The sequence below is a fragment of the Equus caballus genome, chromosome 31 (assembly GCF_041296265.1).
Source record: "Equus caballus isolate H_3958 breed thoroughbred chromosome 31, TB-T2T, whole genome shotgun sequence".
Lineage (NCBI taxonomy): Eukaryota > Metazoa > Chordata > Mammalia > Perissodactyla > Equidae > Equus > Equus caballus.
The window spans coordinates 23,380,873-23,398,636 of NC_091714.1; the positions used below are offsets into that span (position 1 = coordinate 23,380,873).

Genomic DNA, 17,764 nt, shown 5'->3' on the forward strand with positions numbered 1-17,764 from the left:
TAGAAGATATTATTTGCTAGGGATTTAGTGGAGTATTTAAATAGAAGAATAGTGAGTGATAATTTTGAAAAGCTAGGTTGCCATCAGACTGTAGATGGCTCGTCTTGTAGGAAAATGGTCTCCAAACTGGGGAGCATGCAGCCCAAGGGGTGCCCTAGATGATTCACTGGGGCACGTGAAGAAACTAAGAGAACTTTTATTTATTTTTAATTATCCTCTTGAAATTTGTGATACATCATAACTTATACTGGTTAAGTAACACACACACACACACACACATATCTATCCAATTTATTCAAAATAACAAACATATTTTGGAAGTACATGCTAAATTTTAAAAAATTGACTGGTATCCACAATCAAAAATTTTTTAAACCACTGCTGCTGCATTGAAGCTTTTTGTGCAAAGAAATGACATAATATAGAGTTGTTTCAGAAAGATTAAAAATATGGTGCACATGTGTATGTGTGTACTTGTGTGTATGTATATGTAGGTATAACCAGAGAGAGAGAGAGTAGTATTAAATTAGACACTACTTTTTACTTCTCAAATAATTCATTCTGTGACTTACCTGATATTAACCACATAAACAGTGTAGTTCCAATTTTGGAAGGTTGAATTGAGCTGAAAAAACAATGGAAAAGGGTGAGTCTTGTTAATATATTTTTTTAAAAATCTGAATCAAGTTTCTTCCCTCCCAAAAGATAAGTTGTTATTGGAATAAGACCCTGGGAAAACCCTGGAGAGCCAGAGGAGCGAAGGAAAGGTAAAGATAACAGCTACTGGGTCACTGCATGCCAAGAGCTCCACAAATGCTATTCCTTTCAATCTCACAAAAACTAATGAGGTAGGTATTATCTGCCCCCGCCGTCTTATATGTGAAGAAACTGAGCTTCACACAGATGAAACAGCTTGCCCAAGGTCACCCAACCAAGAAGTAATAGATGCCAGAATGGAACCCATGTCTGCCTGTCTGGAAATACTGTACTTTCCTCTCTAGCTCCTAGTATAACGGGCCTCCCAGTTAGCCATAACACTGAAAACTTAGCTGTAAGAGGGTACACAGGGAAGATTAGCACACTGAACGCCTTCCATATTCTTCATTCAACACACAAAGAGGTGCAAGAACATGTTTTTCTAGTAATTACCGTCTCATAAGAATATTAGTAGTAGGAAAAATTGTAAATTAACAATATAAACCTTTAAAAAAAACCCAAAAAATAAGTTCAACACTATTGGAAACTATGTTAATTATTATGTGGTTATTTAACATTTGTTATGGGTCTTGGCATCACACTATTTTTTTTTTTTTTTTTTGGTCAGGAAGATTCACCCCGAGTTAACATCTATTGCCAATTTTCCTTTTTTTTTTGGTGAGGAAGATTCACCTTGAGCTAACATCTGTTGCCAATCTTCCATTTTGTTTTTTTTTTTGGAGAGGAAGATTCACCATGAGCTAATATCTGTTGCCAATCTTCCCTTTTTTTTTGGTGAGGAAGATTCACCCTGAGCTAACATCCATTGCCAATCTTCCACTCTTTTTTTACTCGAGGAAGATTCACCCTGAGCTAACATCTGTGCCAGTCCTCCCTCTTTTGTATGTGGGTCACTACCACAGCACAGCCACTGATGAGTGGTGTAGGTCCGTGCCTGGGAACCGAACCTGGGCCACTGAAGTGGAGTGCACGGAACTTAACTACTAGGCCCCAGGGCTCGCCCCTCAGCACCAGACTTTTTAATGAAGCAGTGGATTCCTCTCAATATAAATAAAACCTTCCACGATGCACCATCCAATTCACAAAACAGGATTTCTTACTGATACAAAATTTTCTTATTTATATGTAATTTCAAAGGGTTTTTAGGCCTTGTTTCATATACACATTTAGTCTTCCTTGGAAGCATTCCTAAAATTGAATGCAAATTCTAGGAAATTCTGCCAAAAGTGTTATTATTTTTAAATTGTAAATAGTAATAAGATGAATGAGGGACATTGCTTATATTTTCTCTCTTAGCAAGTATCTGCTTTGGGTATCTTGCATCTTAAAGTGTCCAGTAAAGTTTAGTTTCAGATGAGAAGGAAGCTATGTTGAAAACCATGCATGAAAATAAATATAAATGAAAAATTATGCTTGTCTAAAGCACAGATGCTCCATTTTTCAAGATTCATAACATTAAAAGTGGTTTATTTGAGAATGAAAATAAAGAATCTGTCTTTTTAAAATATTCTTCTGAGTTTAAAAAAACAAAGAGAACAATGCTGGAAAGAAAATGAGATGTAAGAATACACTCCTTCTGTAAAGCCTGCTCTGCATTTAGAAATTAAACACATCTGCTAGTGTTTGAATTAGTTACTAATGTTCACGTGTCATTCCAGAAAGTCAAAAGCAGCATTTTCTTTGACTTCTATTAGAGAATTTCATTTTTCCCCTCCAATTTTGTAATAGAGTTGTTAATTATATACTATTGTTTCCTGTGGTCAACTTGTTTTAAATGACGTTGCCTTTAAAAATAACACCGTTGCCCTATCATTCTTCAAACATATTACATACATATATGAAGTATCGTCACCACCACCTCTCAACGCAGTTTAACTTTGTCTGCCACCAAGAACACATTTATTAGTCAGCTGCCACATGACAAACCCATTCTCCTTACTCCACAATGTAGACCCAAGTGACTTTATTTACAAAAAATTGCTTGCACTATAGCAGTAGTATATATAAAAAGGAGTACAAAGTCCCACAATATACTGTAGTGTACAAAGAGAAACAAAATAATAGAAAAGATAGAAACCTGCGGAAAATTAAATTTTTGAGATTGTTATGAAGAAGAAAGCAAAAAAAAAATCCACAGATTATATATGTAAGGAAAAGAAGAAAAAATGGTAAAGTTTTCTTTTTTAATTGGAAATTATCAAAATTTTCATCAATAGAATACTGTGTAAATAGGTGATAACCTAAATATCCCTCAACAGAAGACTTGTTAAAAAAATGACTAGACAGCCTTGTAATAGAATACTATGCAGTGTTTAAACAAAAAAGGATTAAGGAAGGTCTCTGTGTGAATGCCGCAAATCTGGCAATAACAAAAAGAATGGGGTGTAAAATATGCTACTTTTAGTGTAAAAAGGAGAACAAATAAGAATCTATAGTGTTATTTTCTTTTATGTCCACAAAGAAATTCTAGAAAAACCCAAGAAAAACTAACAGTGATTTCTAAGCAGATGGGTTGGTCTCGGGGCAGATGAGGTACAAGGATGAGTGGAAGATTTTCATGATACATCTTTTTACACTTTTGGTTTTTGAATCAAGTACTCAAACAAATTTAAAAAATGTATTTTTAAAAACAGTGCTGAAAATATAAGGATATAATAGTAAATAAAGATACCTACCAAAACACATTCCCACTTGGGTGGCACTTTTCTTATTTAGACATTAATAGTCTGTGAGGCTCAGTTTCTTGTCCTCCTTTTAGACGCACCTCTCTTTCTGTGCCCAAGGGCAACACCTCACTTACGTCCAGTCATGTGTCACTTAACAACAGGGACACGTTCTGAGAAACGCGTTGTTAGGTGACTTCGTTCGTCATTGTGCGAACACCATAGAGCGTACCGACACAAACCCAGACAGTGCAGCCCACTACACACTGAGGCTCCACGGTACTAATCTCATGGGACGATGGCACACGCAGTCTGCTGTTGACAGAAACGCTGCTATGCAGCACACAACGGTATCTGTTCACACATTTATAATTAACAGCATCTATGTTTCAGTTTGACCCGTGGATTCAGTTACCCAGACAGTCGAGTCTTTTCCAGATTTCCAGAGGTTAAAGGTTTAAAATCAAAAAAGAAATTTTACAAGTTCACTTACCCATTCTGCCACCTTGCTCTGTACTTTGACCTCTGGGTGACGAAGTACGTTTTGAATCACTATGGAAATTCTATAGGCAATTCCATCTGTCCATTGGAAATAGATTTAGTCCATTAATTATATTTTACAGTCATATAATTATCCATTTAAATTTACGATCACATAATTTCATACAATTTAGAAGAAACACCTTCTACACTGATACGGAAAATTTCTGAGATATTTTTACTTTAAGCTCATTGACCTTTGAATTTCTTACAAAAAGCTATCAATTAGTTTACTCTTATAGATAATTCATTGCTCCTAAATTATCACCTGCACACGTTTCTTCGTATTTTTTAATTCTATAGATTTCTGATATCTACTGTCAGTAAAGTGGTGATTTTTTGATGTACAGTTTGATTTCTTGTAAGAAGATTATCTTTTTTTGTACATTATAAAGAACAATAAAGAGTTTGGGATCTTAAAACTTGAGTGAGATGATGGGCAGGAGTTAATCCGAAAACGAACAGGCAGACATGGATTTACTGCCCCATCTCTCTCTCCCATCTCCAAGAAAGCATTCACTTCTACTAAGTTATTGGCTTGTATTTCATCAGATTTTTCATCAAAATTCCATAAATGTAGTCATTTGTACCAAAGTAGAGGGGGAAAAAAAGACGTTTTGCAGATAAAATTTTCATTGTACTAACTTGCTTTAAAAAGAAAAGTTTATGTCAGAACAAGCCTTTGCTTTTTCCTTTTGAAGGCAATCTTTAAAGTAATCTGATATATATAATATATGGATAGATTTTCATATATCCCTATTTTTTTTTTTTTTTTTGAGAAAGATTAGCCCTGAGCTAACTACTGCCTGCCATCCTCTTTTTTGCTGAGGAAGCCTTGCCCTGAGCTAACATCTGTGCCCATCTTCCTCCACCTTATATGTGGGACGCCAACCACAGCATGGCTTTTGCCAAGCGGTGCCATGTCCGCACCCAGGATCTGAACTGGCAAACCGCAGGCCGCCAAAGCAGAACGTGCGCACTTAACCACTGCGCCACTGGGCCGGCCTCTCTCTATGTATTTTTAATGACTATCGAACTCACCAACCAGGGCACCTTACTAAAGGTAGCTAATGAGAAAAGGACCCTTCTAAAATATCGCGGGTGTGCCTGCCCAGTGGCTCAGCGGTTAAGTTTGCACGTTCTGATTTGGAGGCCTGGGGTTTGCCAGTTCGGATCCCAGGTGCGGATACGGCACTGCTTGGCAAGCCATGCTGTGGCAGGTGTCCCACATATAAAGTTGAGGAAGATGGGCACAGATGCTAGCTCAGGGCCAGTCCTGCTCAGCAAAAAGAGGAGGATTGGCAGCAGATGTTAGCTCAGGGCTAATCTTCCTCAAAATAAATAAATAAACAGAATATGGCAGGTTATAGACAGAAAGAAATTTTTGAATCTCCATTGTTGTCAGTCACCTTTCTTTGCACTTAGGGTTTGGTAAGTCTTGAGTGGAATATGCACAGAAAATGTAGAAACCTATAATTTAAAATAACGCTAGGAACGGATTTCATGAAGCTTTGGGGGAGGCAGTAGAAAAAAGTACAAAAGTACGCCTTTGGGAATCCTTCACATCTACCAAGTGCAAATGGCGATCCCACCACCGCAGCAATGCTTTTCCAGTGTAGGGGTCTGAGTCTCACGCTGAGAAAGATCACCACTCCTGGGTGTAGGAATACAAATGTGTGAAATCGGTACAAGTCCATGGACAGTGAGTTTAATTTATGCATATTGGGTTATTGCAGCTTCTAAAACTCTGCAGGTATTTTAATGATCCTAATTTTATATTCCTTTAAAAATATTCTGAATAAAAACATATTTAGAGGAGTCTATTTAAAACAAACGATAATTCAGATTAAATAAAACCCTTTTTGCACTGTAGATCTCATCAGATCATGGACATTCTGAATGATGGAGAGGAAATGCCAGTGGCAGGGCTCCAAGCTTCTCCATCTATTTCGGCATCCTAGGAACACTGTGCATGTTCACTGGTGCCAGCAGAGCAACTGAAAAACTACCACTAGATGGAGAGCTAAAGCATGTGATTGTTGGAAAAGCAATATTCTTTCCCTCTCAGGAAAATAATGCAAAGCACTAAAAATGTGTATTTTTAATCACTGACATTTCTGAAATTTTATGGAAGCATCCAAACATTTAAGATATTTTTCTTTGTGTTTTAAAGATTCCCTGCCTCACTTTTTTTTCAATTCACTGTTTTTTATAACTGCGAAGACATCCAATAACCGAGACAGCCTAAATCAAATCATAATATAGTGCTTTCTCTAGAGTCACATTGCTTATAGCAAATGAAACATGTGAATAAGTCAAATGACCTAGCACCTCGAGTTATGGATGCTCTCGGGCTATGGATCTCTGTCAAGTAGTCTCTTTTCAGCAGCCTCGGACTGAGGCATTAACATATTAGCCAAAAACTACCAGCGGGATCTACTTGTTATATTTATTTAAAATTTTTGAATAAGCTAGTCAAAGGTAATCATGAGAAATGTCTAAGAGTGAACTATCAAAGCAAGATAAAATGTTCTGAAGCACTGGCGAGAAGGCTTTGGATTGTAGCAAAATAACTGGCTTAAGCGTTGCCCTTGCAGAAGATGTGCAATTCAGAGACTGATGCAGGCTTTTCCATGTCCTCCTGGCAGTCAGGTCATCTCTCCTATAGATGTAACAACTCCCACGGTGTCTCAGTAGAAAAGCTATTCACAAATCTTCACATGTTCCAGAAACTTCAAAAGATGTATGTATTGTTGTAAAAATGGCATCCAAGCCAAAAGAATTCATGGCAGATATTACTTGGGAAAAAAAGGACGTAAAAATATATCCGTTTTCCAGTGAGATAATTCTTCTAGCCATCCAGAACTTCAAAGTAGAAATTATTGCTTGCCATTACAGACGTGGGATCAAAACAGTATTCCTCTGTGTAGGTTTTTCTCCAATTAATCTTTCCTTTTTTCATCTTCTGAACACTCTTTTCAGAATTTCTTGGAAGCTACAGAAATAACACTATATTCAAGGGTATGAAATATAGGTTTGAAAAGGTGGACTTTAAAATGTATATTTGAAAAGATAGATATTAAAATATACACCAAATGTTATTTTAGATTCAAGATTATTTCTTTGAACTGGTGATGAGACAATTATAATACGACAGTGGCACTTGTAATGTGACTGAAGTCCTGCTCATCTTTATTATTTTTTTCTTTTTTTGAGGAAGATGACCCTGAGCTAACTGCTGCCAATCCTCCTCTTCTTTGCTGAGGAAGACTGGCCCTGAGCTAACATCCATGCCCATCTTTCTCTACTTTATATGTGGGACGCCTACCACAGCATGGCGTGCCAAGTGGTGCCATGTCCACACCCGGGATCCCAACTGGTGAACCCTGGGCCGCAGAAGCAGAACGTGCGAACTTAACCACTGCACAACTGGGCCAGCCCCAAGTCCTGCTCATCTTACACACACAATTTCTTTAAGATGCCTGGCATATAAAGCTAGATTGATTGTTGGAACCATACAAATACCCCAAGAGTGAGGTTTTTATTTGAGTAGCTAAATGCATGTGAGAAACTAGCAGCAGAGTCACAATTTGTCCTTGTAAACTAGGTTTTTAGAACAATAATAAGGGCTAACAGTTAGTTCCTTACTTGGGTTGCCTGTGCTGACCTCACAGAAGTTTAATATTCAGTAACATTCAGTGATGTTTCAAGATGGAAGACATGATTTAGAATGGAAATAAAAATTAGTCCAAGAGCTTTTCTTGGGAATGTAATGGAAAAGGCACGGAGGTTAGTTGCGGAAATACCTAGATTATTCATTATATCCTGAAATATCTGTTTGTCAAAAGTAGCTTAAAAGATAAGATATTCTTAGTATCTAATCTGAGGTGTCAGTCAGATAAAAGTCCTTTTGAAAACAGCAAAAAACAACTTTACCCAGAGATAGAGGACCATTTCACAAAAGCTAGGAAAAAAAGTTTTATTGATATATTGAAGAGCTATGCCTGCCTGTCAGCCTCCATTCTTCCCCTCTACCCCCTCTGGCACATCATTACTGATGGGCTCAGTAAAACGCTGCCAGTGCCAAGTTTGAAGGCCTGGATAAGGGGACAACAGATTTGATAGCTGTCCTGTCTTTCCCCCACTGAACAAAATGGGATTCTCTAACACACCAGATGAGGAGGCTGAGGATGCTGACTATCAGTTTCCCAAGGAAGCAGCAAACCGTATCTGAAACTGTTGACAGTATGTGAACGATCTTATGCAGTCCGGGGCACGACACGACGTCTCATTCATTCACAGGGCAAACAAGCAGTTCCCTTTGCCATTATTGCAAATTTGACCGTATCATAGGGAAAATCTTAAACAGATTATAGCCTGTCTCTGACACTTTGTTACTCTCCGTTTTTAAAAAGACAATGAAGGCTTCCGGTGCTGAGGCGTGAGAAAGCAAAAGGATACAGGGAGAATTCAATGACATTGTTTTCATTATGTTTATTTTCACTTCTATTTTAAAACAAGTAGTACTGGTTTCATTTTTCAATAGTGATATCAATTTTACCCTATAAATACAAATGTTTATGTAAAAAAAGTGTCATTTTAGGAAAATACTATTAAATAAATAGGTGGCTCAAGGATGTGGCAAAAATTTTTCAGATAGTATACAAATCTGAGTGCACAATTTTGAGACTATTTCTGCCACATGATGACTTTTGAATATTTTTACACTTTCACCAAGAATCATCTGAATTAGATTTCTTTTCCTTTAGTGTTGGTCAAATCAACCCGTTTTAACTGATTCTAACATTTGCTGGCTTTGTTGAAACTCCAGTGAAGGTCGTGACGCAGAGAGAGACGGACTAAACAAGGCTCTCTTCGAGAATGTCAGAAACGACATGACTGAGTGAATACAGCTCCACTCCACAAGTCAAGCTCTCTGAAGCATCACATAAATGTTCTTGGGCAGCAGAGGATGTGCCGGTCCTGGGGGGAGAATGCCACAGAGGCTCTTTGTATGTTCATACAAAGAGCAAAATACTTAGTTAGAATTATAATATTCCCATCTACTGGCTGAAGTCCATGTGAAATATGCACTGGAAACTTTAGCTGCTGTTGCTTTCTTGGGGGTGCTGGAATTTTTGCTCCATCATAAATCTCCTTGGTGTAGAATAACCAGAATAACCATAAACACTTCCCTGAATTGATGTCTTTATAACCCTAATGAAATTTATATCTGCATTTCATGTAAAATATTCCATACTTCCAATTTAAATGTCCTGACAGAGGAAGTTGATGTAACCCTCAAAGCCAAAAGAAAAAATGAACTATGTGGGTTTCTTTTCTCTAGGTTTTGGTCCCTGGTGATATATTACAGATGTCTTGGCTTCACAAGTTAAATGATTGGGGTTGAGAAAATTATTTTGTTTCTAATATCTCAAATTGGAGGCAATGGTGTGGTCACCTGATGGGGATTTCTCCTTTTTAGAAGAAACTGAAATCACTTACTCTGAATTACCTAAAGGCTATGGTACGTGGTCCATATACGTAGCAGATTCAATAATAACTCAATTCATAGGCAATGCCTCTGTCTATTTCTTATCTTATATAACAGATATATTTGCAAATTACAAATAATATAAACAGAAAACCACACATAGAGAAAAAATGCAAGAAGTACTGGCAATTACTTGAATTTTGGTTGGTTAGAAATTGATTTATGATTAAGCAGATACACAATCACATTCTTACCATTATTCTTCAACAAATAAAAACAGAGGGCAAAGTATTACCATATAAATTGATTTAAATGTTACAAATGTTTGAACATAAACTTGGCGTTAGTGAGAAATTAAATTACTAAAATCCTTCAGTTTTTTGAAATTACAGAGCCTTTAAAACCTACTTTCCTGAAGAGAATAATCTGACAAAATACCACGAATAATTTTTTTCTCAGATCTCTAGTATAATGCAAATTAATTCCTTTTAATTAAATGCCTTTCTCATAAAGCTTCTATTGAAAGAAATTTTAGCTAAAAGCGCAGAAGAGTCCTGGAAAGGGACTCATTCCACTGGTCTTTAGAATGGGGAACTCAAGTGATATTTACTTATTTTACTAGTCTTGCAAATGTCCAAATGTACCAAACGATTCTAATAACAGAAATTTTATTGGAACACTAGGTATTCCCACCCTTAGAATACAATTTTTTATCACGTTAGACATAGTACGAATATAAAAGGTAACGATTTCTTACCATTGCTTTGTTTACCGATTCTATTAGTAACAGGCATGTTAGTGGTGACAGTGGGTGGTGTAGTACAAGGAGAGTTTACAGTAGCTGGTAATAAAGATGAGAAAGATGTAATTTTGCAAGGAGCATATGACAGTTAATATGGATGAGCAATCTATAATTAATGCATAAAAATATACAGAGGAGAAATGGAAACCATTTCTTGCCACTAAACACAAGACTCTAAGGTTATAATGCATAAAATGAAGTAATGCTTTCTATGGCACATTAAGAATCAGTTCCCATGACCTTTGGTTCCATATTGCACAAAAGTGTGGAGCTGGCGCAAAGGGACTGGAGAACGAACATTTAGACTCTAGACCTAGTCTGCCATTAACAGGCCGATGACCACACAGTGGATTACTAAACCCTTCTAGGGCTCAGTTTCCTAAGTTTGCAAAAAGAAAAGCTTAGAGAAGTCAATCTCTACAGCACCTATCAGCTTGAAAAATATCTAAACTAAGGCGGTCTTCCTGAAACACTGAGACTAGAGAGATGAAATCTCAGGGGAAAAGGAATTTCTCCTTGAGAAGACAAATGTAAAGAAAAACAAAAGAGAATAAAATGTATAGACTAAATCAATCATTTCTAGATCCCAACAACTTTACTAAACACTTACGGATAAAACCAATTTGATAAGGGCAAGCCTTACAGGGGAGACATTTTCAAGGCATTATGTCATAACTATGCTTCAGATACTACGAAACTCTCAAAGATTAAACCCTTATAAAATGCTTTGATAATACCTTTCTAAGAAATTCTGGAGGAACTATATAAGCAGTAAAATAACTATACACATAATTTTCCTTTAGTTTACCTTAGGAGGACATTTGTATTAGATGTACTTTCATATGTACAATGACCATTTGTTAGGCATCTCAATTTTTTTAATTATCTAAATGTAAAACATTTCAGTGATTATGCAGAGAATTACCTTAAGTATTTTTAGAAAATAGAGACGGTTCCCAACATAGGATGGTTCGACTTAGGAGTTTTTGACTTTACGATGCTGCAAAAGCAATACGCAGTCAGTGGAAACTGTACTTCAAATTTTGAATTTTGATCTTTTCCTGGGCTGCTGATACGCAGCACGGTACTCCCTCACGCCTCTGGGCAGCAGCAGCCCGCTCAGCTCCCGTCAGCCGTGCGATCGGGAGGGGAGAGAACTGAGACGCTACACTACACTGTGTCGCCAGCGTTTTTTGGATGAGTACTCACACAACCATTCTGTTTTTCGCTTTCAGTACAGTATTCAATGAGTCACTTGAGATATTCAGGACTTGATTATATACTTGACTTTGTGTGAGATGACTTCGCCCACTGGAACTAACGTAAGAGTTCCGAGCACATTGAAGGTGGGCTGGGCTAAGCTAGGACATCTGGTATGTGAAGTATATTAATGCATTTTCCACTTGTGATATTTTCAATTTACGATGGTTTACCCATCGTAAGGTGAGGAGCATCTGTATTCAATTGACTCAATGCCCTGATTTGAATTCCTGACTCAAAATATGCTTCCTTAACTAAAATAATTTTTCAGTCCAAAGTAATATATAATACTTAAGAATGGGATTCTTTTTGAAGTCTTTATTTTTTAAAAATTATGAATAATCAGTTATATTTATCTAAATGCAAAATGCATCAAAGAACATGAAAATGCTTTTTGGTGATTGAGGACATTGGGGGGAAAAAGCTGGGCATGTGGTCCTTTGACCCTAGGAATCAGTACTATAGACATCTCAGATTAAAAGAAAAAAATTAAAAAATTCTTTTAAAAACCTTCAGATCTTGAACTAAGCAAAATTAAAGTTTTTCCTATTTCATATAACTATTTTAAAACTACACTGAGTTCATGGAAAGAAACTACTTACTGACTTTATTTTCAGAGAGTATTTGTCGATAACAACACAAAAAAATAATGTCTCAGAAAGGAAACAAAAATAATAATGAAATACACCCCTCCTCTCTGCCTACTCTACTCCCACAGCGGCACCACAGAAGAGAGAGAAGGTTTCCATGTATTTAATCTCACTTCTAACCCCATCACTTTCATTCTACGATCGTCTTAATAAGAGATCCAGCTTTTACAAGAGGGATGATCATGATTCTTAATGTGGTACATAGAACATGCTACTTCATACAGAGGTATTTAAGAGAATAAATGGATGAAAATGGATCAGGGGTAATTAGGAGAAGCAATGATAAAATTAAAGCAAAATATTTATATTATTAAAACTTATGTTACTTCAAATATATATTATCTAACATGCAACTATTTAGTACATAATATATAATGATAATACTGACCATAGTATAGTCATTATGCATTAATAATAAAATTACATTAATATTAGTTTAGTATAACTATTTTTATCCTAATATTTAAGTTATGTTGCACATATAAATTGCCTCATGGCCTTGTCTTAAATTTAATATTCAACTTAACTTTTTCCCTTGTTTTTTAGACATAAACACTTTTTCAAAATATTATATGACTATATTTATACTGGACTTTTGCAATATTCTTGAGAAGAAATAGAGGGGAAAAAATAAAATCAACCCTTGTTTAATAGCATATAGTCATCATATTAAAAAAACTCAGTGCTTGATGGAAATGTGGTTATCCAGTATGTGAATGCATTCTTTCTCCAAGAGCATGTACTGTGCACCCACACAGCTAAAACACATCCAGAAATTCTTCTGTTTTGCTGGTTTCTGCCTTCTCAAGTGAAAATTAAAATAAAAATAAAAACAGTGACAATGACATTATCTACAAGAGCAAGCAGAACAGAGACTCCAGAGGATGACACTGCTCCCTACCTCTGCAGAGGGTCCCCAGGTCTGCACAGCTGGCCAGTTCTGCTGCCGGGAGTGGGATCAGGTAGGAACCTGGATCAACACCGAGAAAGAATTCAAATTTGACTTATCATTTAATGATATTACCCAGAAAAAAATCATGAATCATGTGGTTGGTGTTGGAGGAGCAGCCCTAGATGCGTCCACCAGCAATACTCCAACGTCAAGAAGGTCTCAAAGTCATTGTGTCTTAACTTCCATAAAAGTAAAGTCAAAGTATTGAAATTTCCCTCAAAATCTTTAACTCAATTTATTGGTCTCATCCACATATGAAAGGAAAAGAAGTGCTATTGTCCCTTAAAGTTCATGTAAAAAGTTCAAGGCCTTTTTGCATAATAAATTATAAGGCTCTGGTGGAAATTCATACAAATGAAATAATGTAAAACATCAAAGATAAGTTCCAAAGTGAACTTGGATAATATTAATACTCAAAAAATGCATATTTTCGGTTCATAGGCACTAACATACACTATTTGCAATTCCAAAATCTATTTCCGGGACTTCGAGTCGGTCTCTGTGTCTTTTTATTTCATGCTTTTGCTGATTCATCCTCAGCAGGAAACAAGTTTTAAGCTGATTTTCGAGTAGGAGTAGTGGATTTTCTCTGTTGCACTAAATCTCCCTCTGGCAATTAACAGACTTTTACCAAGAGGTTGAGGCTGGGGAAGATGGGCTAAACTTATCACAAAACGTGCTGCACTACGAATAAAGAAGAAGAAGAAATACAAATATACATACACACACATACGTAACACATACACTTAATTTAAAAGGACATTTCTATAACAGCAATTCCATTCTAATGTTTGAAAAGTATTTTCCAAACTTTCCTGTGGGAATAGTACATGAAGGCAGAGCAGGTACACGATCTGAGAAAAGATGTCTAATCAGGTAACGGGCACGCATAAGCAGAAAGCAGCCCAACAGTTTAAGAGCATCTCAGGAGTCGTAGTTTCATCATTCTCGCCTGCCTCACGCACCTGGCCCAAAAAAGGAATCACGTTACCTCGGAAAAGACCCAACCCTCCGGCAGGTGTGTGATGTTAACTGGCAAAAACTCTCCTCACAGGCCTTTCTGTGTTCATCCCATAAACGTTTACTCACTGTTTATAGTGTGTGAGACACAGAAGCAAGAACAATGCTTTACGACCATGTCACTGCTCCCAGAGAGGCATGAACGGGAGAGGGCTTCCCAGTTCTCTGAATGCTTTAAATGAAGTGTTCAGTGGCCCAGAGGAGGGCGAGACCAACAGCTTGGAGAGAAGGGTGAACAGGAAACCCATTACAAGAAAAAGAACTGTGAGGAATATGAGGGGTCACTATACAGATCAGGGGATAAAAGACTGGAGATGGATAGTACCAGCAGACAGAATTACTGAAACACATACGAAGAAGGCAGTGAAAAGTCTGGGAACGCAGGTGGCATGGCATTACTAGAGTAGGGTAATTGTAGAAAACTGGTAGGAATGATCAGATATGTAATTAACGCAGAGCTCGTGCAGAGCTTTGTAGAATGTAGGCACCACAAGGGCTGGGAATCTGTGTCTTTATTTCAACGGCTCATCCCACACACACACAGTTGGGGCGTCCTCAGGCTTTACTGACTAAATTACCGAATGTGTTATGAATGACTGCTAATATTTTGAACTCTTTCTTAAAGGAAATGGGAACAAATGAAAGAGAACTTGGTGAGAAAATTAGATTTAAATTAGAAAACACTCATTTTTGAGGCTCCATAAGCATCTAAAAGAGGACAGATACAGGCAGCATGAATACTAGTAATCCAAGCTTGATACCATGAGTTCAACGAGGATGGACAGAAAGAGATGGACACAAGACATGTGAAGATAGAATGTACAGGATTTACTGACTAATTGGAGGACAGGGAAAGAAAGGGAAGAAGAAAGGATGTTCTTCTGGTTTCCAGTTTGAGAAATCTGTACTAATGATCTCACAGAAGGAGATGGGAGATGCGGGAAGAGCAAACTTAGGTGGGTGGGCTAAGTAGTAAATCCAGTAATGGGAACTGAGGTGCTTGGGCGACATCAAGATACTTAGGTAGTTGCACATGTTTTTGTAAGAGGTCTAGCAAGGAATCTCAACAGAATCGATAAACGCATCTGAGATCACTAAAGCTAGTGTAGATCTGAGAAGAGGACAGGATGAAACTATAGATGTTCCTTACATGGAGGGTGTGGCAAGATCAAGTATACCAGAAAGGTCAAGGATGATAAAGGTTCAGAAGACCTTCAACTCTGCACTGGACTTTTGCTAGGGGCTCTACAGAAAGTTGTTCCAGTAGCGTGGGAACGATGAACTCTAGTCTGCCAACATTTGATTGAGGAGTGAAATGCAAAAAGAGGAAACTCCGCTATGAAAGGAAGTTGAGATAGGGACAGGGAGTTGATTGGAAACTTAGACAAGGGTACTATGGAAAAAGAGCCCTGGGGAGGCGGAAGTTGAGGCCCGCCTCGGACAGGACTGAGGCAGAATTTTATCTTGAACGTTTTCTGCCCCTTCTTCTTTCCCCTTGCTCTTAACTTACATCCTCCTCTTGCAGGACTTCTCTACTCCTTCGGGTACTTATATTTTAGTAAGGAACTTCTGAAAACTAAAATGTCTTTAAAACTCAAAATGACTGAGGAACTCTCAGGCACTGTGACATGCAAGAGAGGAGACCCTTGGATGGAGTTCCTGTGCTTCTCAAATTATACACAATGTTGGCAGTCAAAGGCTCCTTAGGCCGCTTCTGGCACTGATACGGTTATCTCTGGAAGACAAAGGGAGATAAGGGGATAGCGCTGTGGGAAAGAAGTTTCAGGCTAGCTACATTTCCACTGCAGTCCACGGAAGGGCTGAGAGGTGGAAATAAGAAAACAAAATCAGGAGAGTTATGATTTAGAGGAAGATACTTAACATTTTCTTTAACATTTCATCCGTTTCACTGTACGGTAAAAAGTACAAACCTCATATGTGACATCTTGTCATGGGAAATTTGTAACATTTACTTCTCAATATTTAAATGATCAGTTGTTCTTTCTTGGGCACTTTTAGTTTAGCAAATTGGCATTGCTTTATAAATATTCAATAAGCGCACTATTTTATGATGATTCAATATAGCAAGAGAAATTAAACTTGAAGACTGCTCTAGGGAAAATGGCATAAATACAAGTGATGAGTTGAATTAGAAGGAAGTTATATTTATGAGTGAAATCTTTACATTACAAATACACCAAATTATATAAACAAATATGTGAAATATAGAAAATGTACACAATTTGTTTATTTCTACCCAGTTCCATTTTCAGCATATTTGCATTAAAAACTCACTGTTGTCATCCATTTTCCTAGAGCAACAGATTTACAAACTAGAAGAGCGTTAAGGAGGAAAAGGAAATTCTCTCTCCTGGAGAATGATATACTTATCATGAAGGAATTGTTTTCACAATGTGACTATGTGTGTTCACTGATTTTTGTGGATACCACAAAGGTGTTTAAAGTATTTACTTAATATTAACTGCAAAATTTAGAACCAAATTTCCTTGAAAAAAAATGTAATCACTGAAAATGGGCAGTTGATGAAGAGCTGTAAAGCTGTTAATCTTTCTTCTCTTGTAGTTCTTCCAAAATCATCCTACTGAAAGGAGTCACTATTTATTTACCCAAGTTGTTGTAAAAAAGATTGACGTGTAGCCAGTCATCTCCCATCCTACTTAACAATAATCCAAATAACAGCAGACAACATTAACCCTTCACGGTGAGTTGCAATAATGGGAAAAAGATAATTCCTTTCAATTCCCTCTTTGCAGCTGTTATTAAATTGAATTTTACAATTTTTCCATAAACAGATAATTTAAAATTGTTTCTGGAAGACATTTAGGCTCATGAAGGACAAAGTCTGGGCATCTTCAAAGAATAAAGTGCTCTATAAAGTGATTTTATCTCTATTGTTTAAAAAAATAATTTCATAATTTAAAAATGCTGTACGCAATAATTAGTTAGGGATGAAAGGAAGGAACCAACAGTGAATCAGAGTTTTACACTGTGAAAATGGAAGGGCAGGAATCCAAGAGGGCAAAATTTTGGAAAGGAAAACAAAAGTCAGTATAAATCCAAACATTTCTAGAAAAGAATAACAATAAAGTTGGGTACTTAAGAATTGTGCCTTATCTCTACATCCACAGTGGCTAATAAATGGAAGTGCTTAATAAATGCTTGTTAAATAAATGTGATTTGTTTGTACTTAGACTATTCATTGAGTTATACTGTACCACTCCTCAGGAAAGAGCAGTCAGCAGTAAAATAAATAAAACTGGTGGAGAAGGCACTGCCTGTTCTTTGTGAAAAGTGACGGACATTAGCCAGTTTCTAAACGTGAATCATAACACAGGCAAATGCTTGCTCCTATAATTAAAGAGCCCGCTAGGGAACTGTCTATCCATGGAGGTCATAAAACTGAATATGTTCAATAAAATTGTCCTAAGAAAAAGAATGATGCTATAAAATAAAAAGAACTGCTGCTAAATAAAGCACTTCTTTCTGAAAAGGAACGACGAGGTTAACCACGTTTAGAAGAAAAGAAAACCTGCTGAAAACGTCTTAATTAAGGTATATTCCCCAAGCATGCTTAGAATACTTGAGGAAAATAAAAAAGCCCAATTCTGAAATTGTTGAAACATCTATTGATTTTATTGAGGTGAG

General features: G+C 36.9%; 1 protein-coding gene across 12 annotated transcripts in view; it reads right to left on the reverse strand.

The window, feature by feature from the left end:
• ADGRG6 (adhesion G protein-coupled receptor G6) overlaps positions 1 to 17,764 on the reverse strand; it is a 133,006-nt gene that overhangs the window by 46,320 nt on the left and 68,922 nt on the right. For 6 of the 12 annotated variants that reach the window (XM_005608218.4, XM_014738228.3, XM_070256521.1 and 3 more), the window contains exons 5-8: positions 13,028 to 13,096; positions 10,172 to 10,255; positions 3,874 to 3,959; positions 573 to 625 (exon numbers count right to left, since the gene is read on the reverse strand). In XM_005608218.4, the coding sequence (XP_005608275.2) occupies positions 573 to 625; positions 3,874 to 3,959; positions 10,172 to 10,255; positions 13,028 to 13,096 (292 nt within the window). The remainder of the gene's footprint in view (positions 1 to 572; positions 626 to 3,873; positions 3,960 to 10,171; positions 10,256 to 13,027; positions 13,097 to 17,764) is intronic. The other 6 variants (XM_001502710.7, XM_070256523.1, XM_070256525.1 and 3 more) reach the window with 1 other exon arrangement.